Consider the following 15,716-nt stretch of genomic DNA (forward strand, 5'->3'; position numbering starts at 1 on the left):
ATAGTGCCGAGCTGGAGCCACTGGGCAGAAGTTGAGCCTTTTATAAAAATAGAATCGAACTTCACTGATCTCAATTTGGGGAATGGAGGCTCTTCTTGAAAAACTGTTTTTGGTTTTGTTTCTTAACGAGTCCAGAAGAACAGATCAGCCTAGGGCCACAGCCAGAAAGTGGGGAGTTGAGCCTCAAAGAAATAAGGAAAAATGAAACTAAGAGACATCCAGCAGGTCATGGGCCACTGTCATTTGTTTTTTATTTATTATTTTTTATTTTTTGGGATGGAGTCCTGCTCTGTCACCCAGACTGGAGTGCAGGGGCACGATCTCAACTCACTGCAACCTCCACCTCCCAGGTTCAAGCAATTCTCCTGCCTCAGCCTCCCCAGTAGCTGGGATTACAGGCACCCACCACCATGCCCAGGTAATTTTTGTATTTTTAGAAGAGATGGGGTTTCACCATATTGGTCAGGCTGGTCTTGAACTCCTGACCTCGTGATCTGCCCACCTTGGCCTCAAAGTGCTGGGATTACAGGTGTGAGCCACCGCACCCGGCCCCACTGTCATTTCTGTTGTAACTTTACCAGCAGTGAGACTGTCTCAGCTGGCTATGTCTCCACAGCCATGAATCTGAGCTGAAAAGCAACTTTAATTCCAGCTGATGATTGAGGTGGATGAGGGAGCAAGTGTCTTCCTTTTCACATACCTATCCAAGATATCAAACACAGCCTCATCCTCTCCCTGGTATTAGAAGCATGGGTGGGAGAGCATTATATATATATATACTCTTGAGGAATGAGCTCTTGAGATAAAGCCTATCCCTCTAATTCTATGTGTGGCTAAATAACATCCGTAGATAGTAATTATATGGTTTTTCCACCTTAAATTTCCCCTACCTTTCTCTCATTTCCAACTGGTTCTTAGGATACGTGGCAAGAGAGAAAGGAGGCGTGTATTAGTCCATTTGCATTGCGATAAAGGAATACCTGACACTGAATAATTTGTAAAGAAAAGAGGTTTATTTTGACTCACAGTTCTGCAGGCTATACAGAAAGTGTGGTGTGGGCATCTGCTTCTGGTGAGGCCTCAGGAAGATTACAATAATGGCAGAAGGCAAGGGGAACCACCATGTCACATGGTGATACAGGGAGCAAGGAAGAGAGAAAAAAAGAACAAAAGAAGCAAGAGAAAGAGACAGTGGATTCTTTTCAGCAACCAGATCTCAAATGAACTCATTACCAAGTTGAGAGCACCAAGCCATTCATGAGGGATCCACCCCATTCCCCAAACACTTCCCATCAGGCCCCACCTCCAACACTGGTAATCACATTTCAACATGAGATTTGGAGGGGACAAGCATCCAAACTCTATCAAGAAATAAGCCATAGGATCTACTGTGTTTGTTCCCAAAATCCACAACTGGAATTAAGGTGAGGTGAGTGAGGCACTATCCTCAGTTACAAATTTTTTTTTCAGACTGGGTCAGCCTCTGTTGCCCAGGCTGGAGTGTAGTGGCATGATCTTGGCTCACTGCAACCTTCACCTCCCAGGCAAGCCATCCTCCCACCTCAGCCTCCCGAGTAGCTGGGACAATAGGCACATACCACCATGCCTGGCTAATTTTTTGTTTTTTATAGAGATGAGGTCTCACTAAGTTTCCCAGGCAGGTGCCAAACTCCTGAGCTCAAGCAATCCTCCTGCCTCGGCCTCTCAAAGTGTTAGGATTACAGATGTGAGCCACTGCACCTACCCTCCTCAGCTGCAAAATTTAAGGAGCTACCAAAACACTCAGTAATCAAGATAAGTAATATTTTCATGCAATAGTTTAGAAAAACAAGATAAATACCAAAAGATATCTGATTTTTGAGGCACACCCTCAAATATAGTGGGTGAGGAGGATACCCTGATTCACCTCACCTGATCCCAGCCCTGCCCAGAGTAGGATTTGGAGGTCTGTGGAGGATGTAGGAAGACAGAAAGGAGTTTACAGAGAGAAAAGAAGAAGAAAAGGTTCTCCAGAAACCATCCAAAGAGAGCCTTCCTAGCTCAAGGAAATTGAGAAAAAGAATTCTATAGGCTCTGGAAACCCAGGGAACCAAGTGCTGACACAGCAAGGGGTCAGGACAGCAAGGAGGAATCATCAGTGTGGCCATGGAAAGAGGGCCATGGGCAGTTGTACGAAGTATTATTTGACCCTAAAGAGACAAGGAAGCAGCAGGGAACCACTGGGCAGGAACAGTGAGTGAGTCAGTAGTAACCTCAGGGAACTAGTGACTAAAGGATGCACCCCACGACTTAGCACTTCTCAAGATGCAGGGACTGCAGTCCAATGTAAAATGACAGCTAAGATCACCGCCTGCTGGCCAGCAAGATGGAGGTACACAGTGAAAACATAATTAGATTTACAGAAAATAAAATTAGGCAATAATTAAGCAGCTTGATTTAAGACTGAATAATCTATATTTGCTGGAAAAACATATCAATTTAAACATGTCAATTTAAAAAGACATCCAAGGTTTAGGAAGAATTCCTATTAAAATCATACTTTCTGTTTCCAGAGTTACCTCCATGATGCTCCTGCATAAATCTCTCACTGTCAATCTCTCACTCCCACCAAAGTTCTTTTGGGAAGTTGGAGCTGAGAATGTATACAGCATGCTTCTTTCTATCTGATCAGGAGAGAGACCAAGATCTCACAAGTAAAATTTACTTTCAGATCATGATGAAGTTACTGGCTTTCTGTTGACATAAATTACACAGGTACCACATTGGAAGACACATCATTTTCTCTGTGCTGAATGACTTTTATAATAGCAGCTGGATTTCTCAATGTAATTTTTCTTAAGGTCAAATTTTCCTCTCTGAGTATATTCAGAGATATGAAACTTGTCAGAATGAATCTAGATATATCTTTATGTTCTTTTATTATTTGATTCCAAGATTCTATCAGGAAGATAGACGTGGAAAAAAAATACACCATTAACAACAAAATAAATATCTGATGCTACTCTGTACAGTACCTGTGTAAAACAGAAAGAATACAATCCAAGGGAAAGGGAGAAATTTCCACTATTTATCTCAACTACCATTGCTTTCTGGAAAACAACTACAGGGTTTTCACTGCAATCCATTTCCAGATTCTAGGATGTTGTCACTGTAAGATACACCCTGGGTTTAATAAGATCTTTCAAGGGGAAAAGGAAACAAGATTAAGCATTCATAAACAGTAAAAGGCACTCCAACTGAAGAAATTCTAAAATGTGAAAAAATATTCATTCAGTTAAGGAAAAACAGCAATGGAGATTCTATCTCAGAAACTCAGTTGTTAGCATCTGCCATAGAGGAATGACCAGGGGGATTTTACATCAGGACTGAAGGCAGGATGCTAAAACTTGGGATCAAGATGCAGGAAAGGAGAGAGGTGAGTTTTCCAGGTTTCCTAGGCAGGGTGGCATGGAGGGAAGATCCATAGTCTTTGATAATTGTGAGTTCAGATCTCAGCTCTGCCATTTATGACCTGTGTGACTTGGAGCCTCAGTTCCCTCACTGATACATTTGGAATTGCTTCTTGCATACAACAAATATTTATTGTGAGCCTACATTTTTCTAGGCATTGATTATACAAAAGGAACAAGACAGAGAAGGTTCCTTCCTGTCCTCCTGAAGCTTACATTCTGAAAGAGGGAGTGGTGGGGAGCAAGCAGGTAGACAAACAAAATAAACGAGATTATTTCAGAGGCTGAGGAGTGCACTGGAGGAAACGAAACAAGGGGATGGGACAGCATCTGAGGGAGGCCGTCTCTCAGGGGAGGCAGTATTTGTGCTGAGACCTCAAAGAGCTGGAGGAAAATCATTCTGGAGAAAGGAAATGATCAGTGCAAAGGCCCCAAAAGGAGATGACTGTGTATGAGAAGCCACAGAAGCATTTGTGTGACTACAGCAGAACCAGCATGTGGAGAGGGTGGGAGATTAAATCATCGAGGTAGAGAGAGCCAGGCCATTTTTCTCCTCTAGGCCATGGTGAGGAGGCGGACTGAGTTCTAAAATGTATTGGGAAGCCATCTTAAGCTGTGGGCGACATGATTGAATTTCTGTTTAAAATTCATGCTAATGATGGTCATTCATGCAAGAGATGCTGGGGTGGGATAATAATGCCTATACAATGAGGTCGTTTGAGGATTCACTGAGAAAATGTCAAGGACCTGGCATATAGTGGAAACTTGCCTGGCTCAAAACAGGACAGAAGTGGCAGGGAGTTCACACACCAAGAGAAACTCTCAAAGAACAAAGGACAGGAGTTGGTGGATACAATCCAGTTTTCTTGCACAGCAGTGGGACAGTTCTAAGGTGTGTTCTAGAGGGCTCCCAGTGGACGTGAGCGCCAGTTGCCCACAGCGGCCCTCACAAGTGAATGCACCCTTTCTTGGCTTTCCTCTCTTCCTGGACTCACTTTCCCCATTCCCTCTCCACACTTCTTGGGTTTGCCTCCCAAATAAACTATCCACCTATGTCCTTGTTTCAGGGTCTGCTTGGGAGAACACCATGTCCCCAGATTTCTCCAGGTAGGCTCAGCTTCCTCCCACTCTGGCCAGCAGCATCTAGCACTACCTGGGTGAGCTGCTGTCCACTCCTCAGCACAGCTATCGGGCTGGACCCCAGTTACTCACACAGGCCCAGCCAGTCTTGCTCACACACTGGAACTCGTTCTAATCCCCCTTTTAAATAAAGAAAACCAGAATTACTTCTGCAAACCCTCTGAGTTTGCTGGCCCTGGATTACATGGCTAAAAACTTCCTCCAAGACAGCAGTCCTGGGACTCAGAGAGCCCTGGACCCAAGGCCAATCTGTACCGTGGTCCTCTGGGATCAGCTTCAGTCTGGGCAGCCAAGCATTAGGCAGGTCCATTCCAGTCAAGAGGGGCTAGATGGTCCCCAAGCTCAGTGGCCTCCTGCTCATTCTCAGTGGCTATGAGAAAGTCACAGGCTGGTTTCCCCAGGAAGCAGACACTGAGAGAGAGGTGTGTGCACAGGAAGTTTACTGGGGACTGTTCTGTGTCAGCACCTGCTGGGGAAGAAGGTATGAATGGCATGAGACTGAGTAGAAGAAGGAGCTAACTGTGGTCTAGTTGAAGCAAAAGCCACGTCTGATCCCACATGGAGCTACAGGGTGGCCCTACGGAGCTGTCCTGAGTTGAAGCAAGGGGACTGGAACTTTTTAACCCAGTTCAACCAGTTATTGGATGTGAGCTTCCCCGAAGAAAGATATGACTGAGTGAGGAGACTCAATTCAGCCCAGGGAAGCACCAGGATAGCGGGTGCTTCAGGGATCGATAAGACAACCAGAGTCTCCACATCAGTGTCATGAGTTTTCAGAAGAGAGAATCAGAAACTCCCCTGCCACCTAAAGCAGGTAAGAAATACAAAGCAATTGCCTTATGATTGCCCAACTCAGGAGGAGCTGGAGCCAAGCCCTAGAAAGAACACAAGTCACTTGACAGTCACCCCTGAGGCTTCTTCACTGGAAGTGTCCCCCCTTGGAAGGACCAACCATGACTCCTAAGCCACCTCCACATTCACCATCAACTCCCAACCAATCCATAGGTGACTGGGTTGCATGTGATGCCCCTGGCCCCGCAGTACTGGCCACTGGTTTCAAACACAGCCTTCCAGGTCTCATGAAGTGGGAGGACTGGGGCTGGAGTTAAAGGAGCCTCTAGAAAAAGTACCTCTGTTGCGGAAAGGAGTCTTTTTAGTATTGCTCATCCACAGGCATTTGGGATCTGGCCTTGCAGGATCAGACACAGAGCAGAGGCTGGGAACTGAAGGGATGGTGCCGCTCTGCACTGTGGTGCTTATCTGGCAGCTGGCATTTTTTGTAAACCAAGTGATGATAGGCAAGTCAGGTTACTTCTCTGCGTCTCGGTCTCCCCATCTGTAAAGTAGGGCTGAGAATCATAGCCAGCGGTGCCATTGGTCTGGGTGGAAATGAGATACGCACTGGAATTCACTCCAGGAGCTCTATATTAAGTGCTACACAATTGTCAACGTTTTTAACACAGCTTTGTGGTAATAACAACACAGCTTCTGTGTTATTTCTCAATTATGTTCAAATATTATCATTTGGGTAATAAAAAGCAAAACCATGCAGTAAACCATGAGAGAAAAGAAGCTTTCATCACTGTTTATGGGAGGATAAATTAATTCAAAATCAAGTTGGCAATATCTTATCAAGTTGGAGATTTTCTCTCTAAGGAAAGAAACTCTCCTACACACGCACGAGGGATGCATATAGGATGGATGGTAAATACAACATGTTTGTAAGAATAAATAATTACTGCGAAACAGCCTAAATGTCCATTGGAAGAGAAACTAAGGAAGTTAAGTGGACAGATCCAAGCAACACTGAGGAAGTAAATCAATGAGGATGGACTGATTCAGGAGTCAGAGAGTGAGGTATCAAGGGTGATGCCTGTTTTGAACTTGCTGAACAACACCATTCCCTGAGCTAGGGAGAAATAGAGGAGGACCAGGCTTGGGGATTCTGCTGTAGAGGAACTTCTGATGGCTGTGCACGGATATGTTCTGTAGGCCGTTGGAAAGGTGGGCCTAGAAGTTAGAGAAGCCTTGGATGGAAACATAACTGGGGGCAGGGAAGGAGAGGTTCATCTGCAAATAGATAGTGAGTGTAAATGAAGTTGCCAGGTGAAATAGAGTGAAAATAGAGTCTAGGACTGAACTTTGAGGACCTGCAACTATATTTTTAACAACTTTATTGAGGTATAATTGACACACAATAAACTGCACATAGCAAAAGTATACAATTTGGTAAGTTTTGACATATATACCCCCATAAATCCATTATTACATTCAAGAAAACGAACACGTCCCTCATCCCCAAAGTCACCAAGTGTTCCCTTGCAATCCCTCCTCCCCGCTCTCCCCATTTCCATCTCCAGGAAACCCCTGATCACTTTCTGTCACTGTAGATTCACTTGTATTTTCTGGAATAGTACGTAAATGAAATAATCAAAACGTAGTCTTTTTTTTCTTCTTTCATTCAGCCTAATTCTTTGGCGGTCCATCCATGTTGTTCGTGTATGAATAGTTCATCCCTTTTTTGTGGCTGTTATTCATTGTGTGGCCATACAATCTGTTTATCCATGCACCAAATCATGCACACTCAAGCTGTTTCCACTTTGGGGCTACTACAAATAAAGCACCTATAAATATTGTGAAGTCTTCATAGGACATATGCTTGAAATTCTCCTGCGTAAATATCTAGAAGTGCAATTTCATATGGTAGGTACATGTTTAACTTTTAAAGGAACTACCAAACCGTTCTCCAAAGGAGAAGTCTCATTTTATACTCCTAGTAGCAAGGTGTGGGAATTCCAGTCACTCTGCATCCTCGCTAGGAGTTGGTATGGTCAGTCTTTTCATTTTAGTCTCTTAATTTTAGCTATTCTAATGGGTGTATGGTGATATTTCATAGTGATTTTAATTTGCATTTCCCTAGCCACTAAGGATGGAACTACAGCTTTTAGCAACTGGAGGAAGACTGAATCTATACAGGAGATCCAAAGGTATAGGAGAAAAAAAAAAAAAAAAAAAAAACAGAAAAATGTGACATCATGGTAGTCAACAGGAGAAATTACTCAAAGAGAGAGTGGTCAGTAGGGTCAAGTGATGCTAATTTGAGGATTGAAAATTCTCTTTTGGATTTAGTGAAATGAAGGTTACTGGTGTCTTTATCAAACAATGTTCTAGTAGCAACTGAATCCAGCTTCCAGCCTCTTCACGTTTTCAGAATGAGTCCCATTACACTGCCTGCTGGGCAGCACCCTCTCCTCAGGGGTCTGAGTCCCAGCTCCACAGGGCCCCTCCTCCAAGCTTCTGAGGTTAAAGCACCAGCTGGTACTTCTTTGATGTGGTTTCAAGTTTCTAGGGAGTGTCAAGGGTTTGGTTTCCTGAGAAGCCAACTCTGAAATCCAGATTAGCATCCAAAAGGCTTATTAGGGAGTGGTCTCAGGATCATTACCTCTGGAAGGGAAAGGAAAGAAGCAGGATTGGGCAAGGGAAAAGGTAGGCTGTGATGCAGTCTCAGCCAACAGTTCAGCCAACCCCCATGAGCAGGTCAGTAGTTGGATGGCCCTTCAGTATTGTCCCTATTTGGGACAAAGGAGCTGAGCCGCCATACCCTACATGGACTAGTCATTTGATATGGCCTGCTTCAGGAGGGAGCTGAAAGGTGTCTCTTCCAGTGGAGGGTAATTCCTGTACAGGGTTGAAAGCTGAGGGCCATCATCCAGCAGCACCCCAAGCAGCTTATTCCCTTCAGTCTTGGAGGACCTAAGTGGTATACTACAGTGTCCACTACAAGGAATTTCTCCTTCAATCTCTTAGGTTCTAATAACCCCAACTTCTTCCCTTGGTTCTCCACCTAAGAATGGGAGCCACTTCCTGCAGTTACTATCTCTAAATTATACCAGAGCCTCTTTTGTGCTTTTTCCATTTTCCAAAACCTGATTAAGCAATTCCTTATGTTGAATTCTCTAGTACTGTCCCTGTTTTCCTAACTAATACACCCCTCCACCCAGATGGCTCCAAAACTGTTAGGGAAGGTAGAAGTGAGAAAGCCACACTCTTGACTGGATTTGTGGCCTACTGACCAGGTCATTCATAATCTAGGAAGGTAAATTTGGGAAATATTAGGATATGTTTTGCTGTCAGCCCACACATACTCCCAGAGTCATCTGCAAAGACTAATATTTCAGCACAGAAATCTGGAATGTGTCCTGGGTGTATGCCCTGCAGGTAGGAATGTGCTTGAACTCTGAGCTCCTTCAAGTCCCTGTGTAATCCATTTACTGCATTTCTGACATATTAATGTACTAAATGGCTCCCTCGTGATCTGAAAATGTTAACACAGTCACAGCCCGAGTGCCTGACTTCACATAGAAATGACTCAGGCTCAGGGATAATTGGGCTGAAAAGCAGTATAATGGTATTGCAGGAGCAAGAATGATTCAATAGTTTGGTTTTTTCTTTCCTTGTCTCAGACTGCACCAAAACTCATTTTTGGTAAGACTGAAATGCTAGAGACCAAGAGTAGTACATCCTAAATAAACAGGTCTTGTCAACTAATCAAGTGTCCTTCACATCTATATGTAGTCATATCAGCCTCTGGAGATCATTCATTCCCTGGCTGTCATCACCAGCACAAAGAAGTAATTGGAATACAGGCCCACTTCTGTTATTCAGAGCACATTTTATTAACACAGAAAGACCACAATGCACCTTATTAATCTCACAGGGGGAGTTTAGACCCTGGTAAGCACCACTCCTGTAGTACAGAATAAACTTGGTTACAAAGAGGAAGCAAAACACATCATTATTGCCAAAATTCCTCACTGATGACAATGCTTATCCCCCAAAAATGTATTAAAGGCTTTAAATATACAAATCTAAAAATATGTTGACATTTAACATTTACTTAATTTTTTTAATATGCTTTAAAATGCACTGAGTGTCTCTCCCTCTGATTCGCCAATTATGTGAAGAAGCCTCTTTCATTGTTTTTCTCTCAAACTTCCATCCTTTTTTCTGTCCTTGAGCAGAACTGGGGGCTGAACAGATTCCCGAGGCGGTGACTACGATACCTGCTCCGCAACCCTCTTGTGCTGGCTCCGGAAGTGACCCTCACTGCTGGGGGACACCTGCTTCTGTCGTTTCACTGTATTGGTCTTGCCAGCCGTTTCAATCCAGGGGTGCTGAAGAACCTGATGAGCTGTGTAGCGCTTTTTGGGGTCTACCACCAGCAACCGGCTCACCAGATCTTTGGCAGCTGTTGGAATGAGAGAAGGGAAAAATGTGATGAATGCAAGTGGTTCTGAATTTTTCTTCCCCACACATGAAATAAGAACACAAACATTCACGTCAGCACCATGGCTGGCTGAAAGGCTCCTTCATATTCTAGAGCAGCACCGTCCAATAGAAGGCAGGAACATTCTCTATCTGCACTATCCACCTGTGATTATTGAGCATTTGAAATCTGGCTTGTGAAACTGAGGAAGTGAATATTTATATGATTTACTTTGAGTTAATTTACATTTGCATTTAAATAGCCATGTGTGGCAGCAGAGAGGGGGCTACCATGTTGGACAGCACAGCTCGAGAGGACGTTCACTCATTTATCTAGAATCACGGGGCCAGGCCCACTCTTAACATCCCAGGCACTCAGGACAAAGGAACAAATGGAGACCACATGCTATACATCTACATACTTTAAGATTCCAAATCAAAACTAACACATTGTTAAATAAAATATGTTCAATCTTCCCAAGTCAATACATATGTCTTCACATTGACAAAACTGAAAACCGCGTAAAGACATCTAAAAAGTAAATAGTGCAAATTCAAAATTAATTTTATTTTCTGCCCAAGACCATGACTGGATTAATCTTAGAGAAATGAGGGGCCAACTGGTGGGCCCAGCAGCAGGCAGAAAGCAGAAGAGATTTCCCCCTGGCTTGCCAGCTCTCCCAGCCTGGCTCATTGAGCCTGCTCTTTCAATCACTCAAGAATGCACAAGAAGAAAACATCCACTTTTTTCGTTGTTGTTCTTTGCCTTTATTGAAGGCTGTCTTTTACTCAAGACCAGCCGCTCACCCACCAATCACCGCTCCCGTACACCGATGTCCAGCCACCTCCTGAGCACAGAAGGCCCAGATTCCTCCTACACCACCCAATTCAAGCTGGGAAAATTCTGCCCACAAAAAGCCCCAGCCCCACCACTGCCAGAACCACTCTCTCAGGGTCCTCAAATGACTCACTCAGAGGCTGGAAGGCCAGATTGAAGTTGAGAATCCTCAGACTCTTGTGTACAAGTGTGGACAACCAGACACCCCAGCCAACACGTCCAAGCTCTGTCTACCTGCTCCAAACAGCCACTCCTCGGCCACTTTATGGCATAGTGGGAAGAGGCTGGAAAGAGGTCTCACAAACCTTGGATGTGGGCTTGGGCCATTTGGACAGGGAATTCATGGGTCTTAAGGAAGTGACCTAGAAGAGGGGACCTGGGCTCTGGGGGCACATCCCCGAAGCCCTATACTCTCCTCACTCTGTAGAGAAGGATGTGACTAGCGCAGGCCCCAGGACGAGGGCCACCCGTGCCCAAATCTAAGGAATGCTGCACAGAACTTTCTAAAATGATTTTTAGTCCCTCAATTCCCAGTTGCCACTGCCTTGTCAGCTGAAGATCCTCATCTACTGTGACAAGCCACCCTCTCCCTACCTTATTTAGAGGGGGAAAAATGAAGATTTTCCCTTTCCTCATCTTCCAATCCCAGTGAGGAAATAGAGGCTAGGGATGGAGGCAGTTCAATAACTAAAATTAAACAGCATGTTTAGGGAAAATTGAAAAACAAAATGTTACCATTCTTATTCTACTTTATTTTTATTTTTATTTTGAACCAGGATCTCTATCACCCAGGCTGGAGTGTGGTGGCACAATCATAGCTCACTGCAGCCTCAAACTCCTGGGCTTAAGTGATCCTCCTATCTCAGCCTCCAGAACAGCTGGGACCATGCCTGGTTAATTTGCTTTATTTTTTGTAGAGAAGGGGTCTCGCCAGTTGCCCAGCCTGGTCTCGAACTCTGGGCCTCAAGCAATCCTCCCACCTGGGCCTCCCAAAGTGCTGGGATTATAGGTATGAGCCACCACACCCAGCCTCCTATTCTACTTTTTAAGCGAAAGACTCAAAATCCCCAATTATCTAGTTCTCAGTTTTACAAGGACTGTGAGTAGTACAGACAAATCCGTAAAGACAAGGGGAAGGATTTCATTTGGAATCAAATGGAACAGAGGGCCAAAAGCAGGGAGGCCCATGCATGCTCCAGGTCACTAAAAAATAACTAAGATCTTCATTGCAGAGCCCCTGTGCTCCAAGTGTGCTGCTACAGGACCCTTGGTTATGCACGTGTAAAAGAAGCATTTTCAGTCTGTTCCATTCACAAACACTTCTGTATATAAGATGGCCTTTCTCTTTCCAAAGGAGAGTTATAATGTTCCTGATATTTTTCAGTTCTAAGGTTCTTGAATTACCTTAAGGAAAAGTACTTGGTGACTGTAACTGGTGGTTAAGCTTTTTCACTAAATCTCAAAGTACTAAATTTTTTCACTAAAATCTCCAAGTTTTCAGAGTGCTACACAAACCTACATGAAGCTACTGAGGAAGTAAAGGATGAGACATGACATGGTGACAGTCCAACTATGCACCGGGCACAGTGGTGGGTCCTCTACACATCTGACCTGAAAAATCCATCCCCTCCTCTGCTGTGTGAGGAAGCCCCAAATCTCACCATCAGAGATATTGTCCCAGTAAGGGGGGAGGAACTCAAAGTGGCCCAGCTGGATGATGTTAAAGAGCTCGTCCTGGTCCCTCTCAGGGCTGCGGAATGGCGGAAAGCCACACAGCAGGATATAGAGGATCACACCGGCAGCCCACATGTCCACCTCCAGTCCATAACCTGTGCAGACAGAGGCAGAGACACAAACAAACCTGAGACCAGGCAGGGTCAAAGGTGACGAAATAAATGATGGAGTATTGTGGTTCTAAATAGATCTAAGTTACAGACGATCCCAGCTCTCAGCAACCAAGAGCCACTTCCAAACACAGCTCCCTTCTAACTCCTATACATAAGGATTCTACACCATCGTTACTCAAAGTGTGGTCCATGGACCACTGCCACTTTGCAATGCCTTATTACTGGTCTGCAATAAAATGAGCACAGAAACACTTGAAAGCAAGTGTTTGGAAACGCTTATAGCAATTTAACAAGACTGTGACATTCAGTTGCATGATTGAACGGCACATCTCGTTGAACAGCACATACATCAGTTCAGGCGTTGTCATACACATGTGGTGAGTCACATGTGGCATGAGATGTGTTCTAGTCACATGCAGCAGGACGGTGAGTCCACACTGTACTGGAAATTTTAAAACTTCACCCTTCACCAGAGATAGTTAGAGAAGCCTGAGTCTACACTAGCAATCTCTGCTTCCTATATATCCATTGCCTTCTCTCTCACTTAAAAAATATAATTTACTGGCTTTTTAAATGATTTTTAAAAGACTGATGTTTACTAGCTGTATCCCCCACATGTGCACACACTGGTACACAACACACACACACACACATATGCACACACCCATATGGAGACATGTATTCTTTTCTAAATAACACTTTTATTTACTTTTCTACAGAAAATTAGGATCACATTGCACTTACACTCTATTTTGTTTACTTAATATTATATAATGGCATTTCCAACATAATAATTTCCTATGAAAAATATAAAAAATATTTTTTACAAACATGATTTCTAACAACTATTAGTATCCCCTTTACATAATAAATTGCTATGTTGTAATTTAAGTTTTTACTAATTTTTTTACAACTGTAAGGAATTTTCTGATGAGCATTTATTAAATATTTGTGCACATATCTGATTATATTCCTAAAATAACTTTCCAGCAGTGAAATAGACAAAGCAATATAAAGATTATTAATACATATTACACATTGTCCTCCCAAAACTTATCACAGCAATATATACATTTTCAAACACTTTCTAACTTTCTACAGTTAGAAAAAGAAAACACTTGACCGTTGTAATTTAGAAGTTAGATATTCATGATTAAGCCCCAGAGTAAGTTTGACAAAACACAAATCAGCAGGAAAACACTAAGAGAATAAGTCACTAACGACCCCTTGTGACCTTTTCTCGGTTCTCAACCGTTCACTGTTGAGAGGGACTGATTTTCCTGGGTCTCATCAATATCTAGAAATGTCCCTTGGCCTCCGTGACAATGCACTTTACAGATCCTCTCTGGGATACCCACCCTTTTCTCTACTGACCCCTCCTTCCTTCTCTCATCTCTGGGCTGTTGGCCTCCTCAAGAATACGTCCTTGACTCTCATTCCTGGCATTACCAAGGAGCCCATTATCAACCACCTCTCTGTTGAGGAGTCTCAAAGCCACATGTTCAGCTCACAGCTTCACCTCCTTGCCAAATGGACAACTCCACTATCCATCCTGATATCTCTACAAAGTCAGTGTGTTCAAAACTAAACTCACCCCATCCCCCTATCTCCCAAAAGAGCTATCCTTTCCAACACCCTGTTTTAGCTGGTGCTACCACCAATATGTGATTTTCCCAAGAATTCATGTTGCCTATTTGCTTTCTTTTCTTCTCTTAACCAGTTCATCGATGCCACACCAAGTCTAAACACCTCTACCCAGCCTTCCCATTTGTGGAGAATTTAAGCTCAACCTACCCAACTGATATAGTTTGGATATTTGTTCCCTCCAAATCTCATGTTGAAATGTGATTCCCAGTGTTGGAGGTGGGGCCTGTGGGAAGTGATTAGATCATGGGGGTGGATCCTTCATGAATGGTTTAGTACCATCCCCTTGGTGACAAGTGAGTTCTCACTCAGGTACTTCACTTAGGATCTAGTTGTTTAGAAGTCTGGGATCTCCTCCCTCTCTCTCTCTCTTGCTCCTAGTTCCACCATATAACATGCCGGTTCCCTGTCACTTTCCACCATGAGTGTAAGCTTCCTAAAGCCCTTACCGAAAGCAGAGCAGATGGCTGGCACCATGCTTGTACAGCCTGCAGAACCCTGAACCAACTAAACCTCTCTTCTTTATAAATCATCCAGCCTTTGTTATTTCTATAGCAACACAAAAACCTGACTAATACACCAACCAATTGTGTTTCTCTCTGGTCCACTGAAGCTAGTCTTCTCCATGTCTCTAACACCTGACGTCATGCATGTCATCTCCTCATCTTTTGGTGGTTTTTTTTGTTTGTTTTTTTGTTTTTTTTCTGACACGGAGTTTCACTCTTGTTGCCCAGGCTGGAGTGCAATGGCGCAATCTTGGCTCACTGCAACCTCCACCTCCCGGGTTCAAGCCATTCTCCTGCCTCAGCCTCCTGAGTAGGTGGGATTACAAGCATGCGCCACAACACCCAGCTAATTTTTTTGTAGTTTTAGTAGAGACGGGGTTTCACTGTGTTGGCCAAGATGGTTTTGAATTCCTGACCTCAGGTGATCCACCCCGCCTTGGCCTCCCAAAGTGCTGGGATTACAGGTGTGAGCCACTGTGCCTGGCCATCTCCTCTTCTTAATTGTCCTGATGGTTCTGCTGCTGGGAAACTATCCGTCCATCCCTCCTCCCTGTCACCAACCCTGCAACCCGATGAAGGTCTTCCCATCTTACAACGGTGGGTAAATTGATTTCTCCTGAAGTGCCACAGTAGTCAAATAGTCATTCATATAGTTAGAGCCATATCATAACTATTATTTCCTTTTTAAATGTTTTAGTAAGTATGTCACTAAAACAACTCATTGGATCTTTGCATAATATACAAGTAGGTAATAAATATTCATAGAGTTCATGGAGGAAAATGGGATCCCCTTTTCCTTTAAATGGAAGGTTGGTGAAGAAATGTTTAAACCGAGTACCATAAGGACTACTTCAATTCTCTCCTGTTAGAGACAGCCTTGGGTCAGTAGCCCAAATGGTCTTGCTTGCTTGAGTTCCCCATCCAATTCTCCATCATCTTTCATCTCACTGTCCTGCCTAAACACACTAAACACACACGTACACACACAAACACACACACATACACACACACACACACACACACACAC

The 15,716-nt window shown here is 43.8% G+C and overlaps 1 protein-coding gene across 1 annotated transcript in view; it reads right to left on the bottom strand.

Moving 5' to 3' along the window:
* Positions 1-9,244: 9,244 nt before the first annotated feature.
* DCLK3 (doublecortin like kinase 3) overlaps positions 9,245-15,716 on the bottom strand; it is a 49,215-nt gene continuing 42,743 nt past the window's right edge. Inside the window, exons 4-5 of the mRNA XM_045386502.3 lie at positions 12,354-12,521; positions 9,245-9,837 (exon numbers count right to left, since the gene is read on the bottom strand). Of these exons, the coding sequence (XP_045242437.1) occupies positions 9,644-9,837; positions 12,354-12,521 (362 nt within the window). The 3' untranslated portion in view covers positions 9,245-9,643. The remainder of the gene's footprint in view (positions 9,838-12,353; positions 12,522-15,716) is intronic.

This window comes from Macaca fascicularis, chromosome 2 (genome assembly GCF_037993035.2).
Source record: "Macaca fascicularis isolate 582-1 chromosome 2, T2T-MFA8v1.1".
NCBI classification, from domain to species: Eukaryota; Metazoa; Chordata; class Mammalia; order Primates; family Cercopithecidae; genus Macaca; species Macaca fascicularis.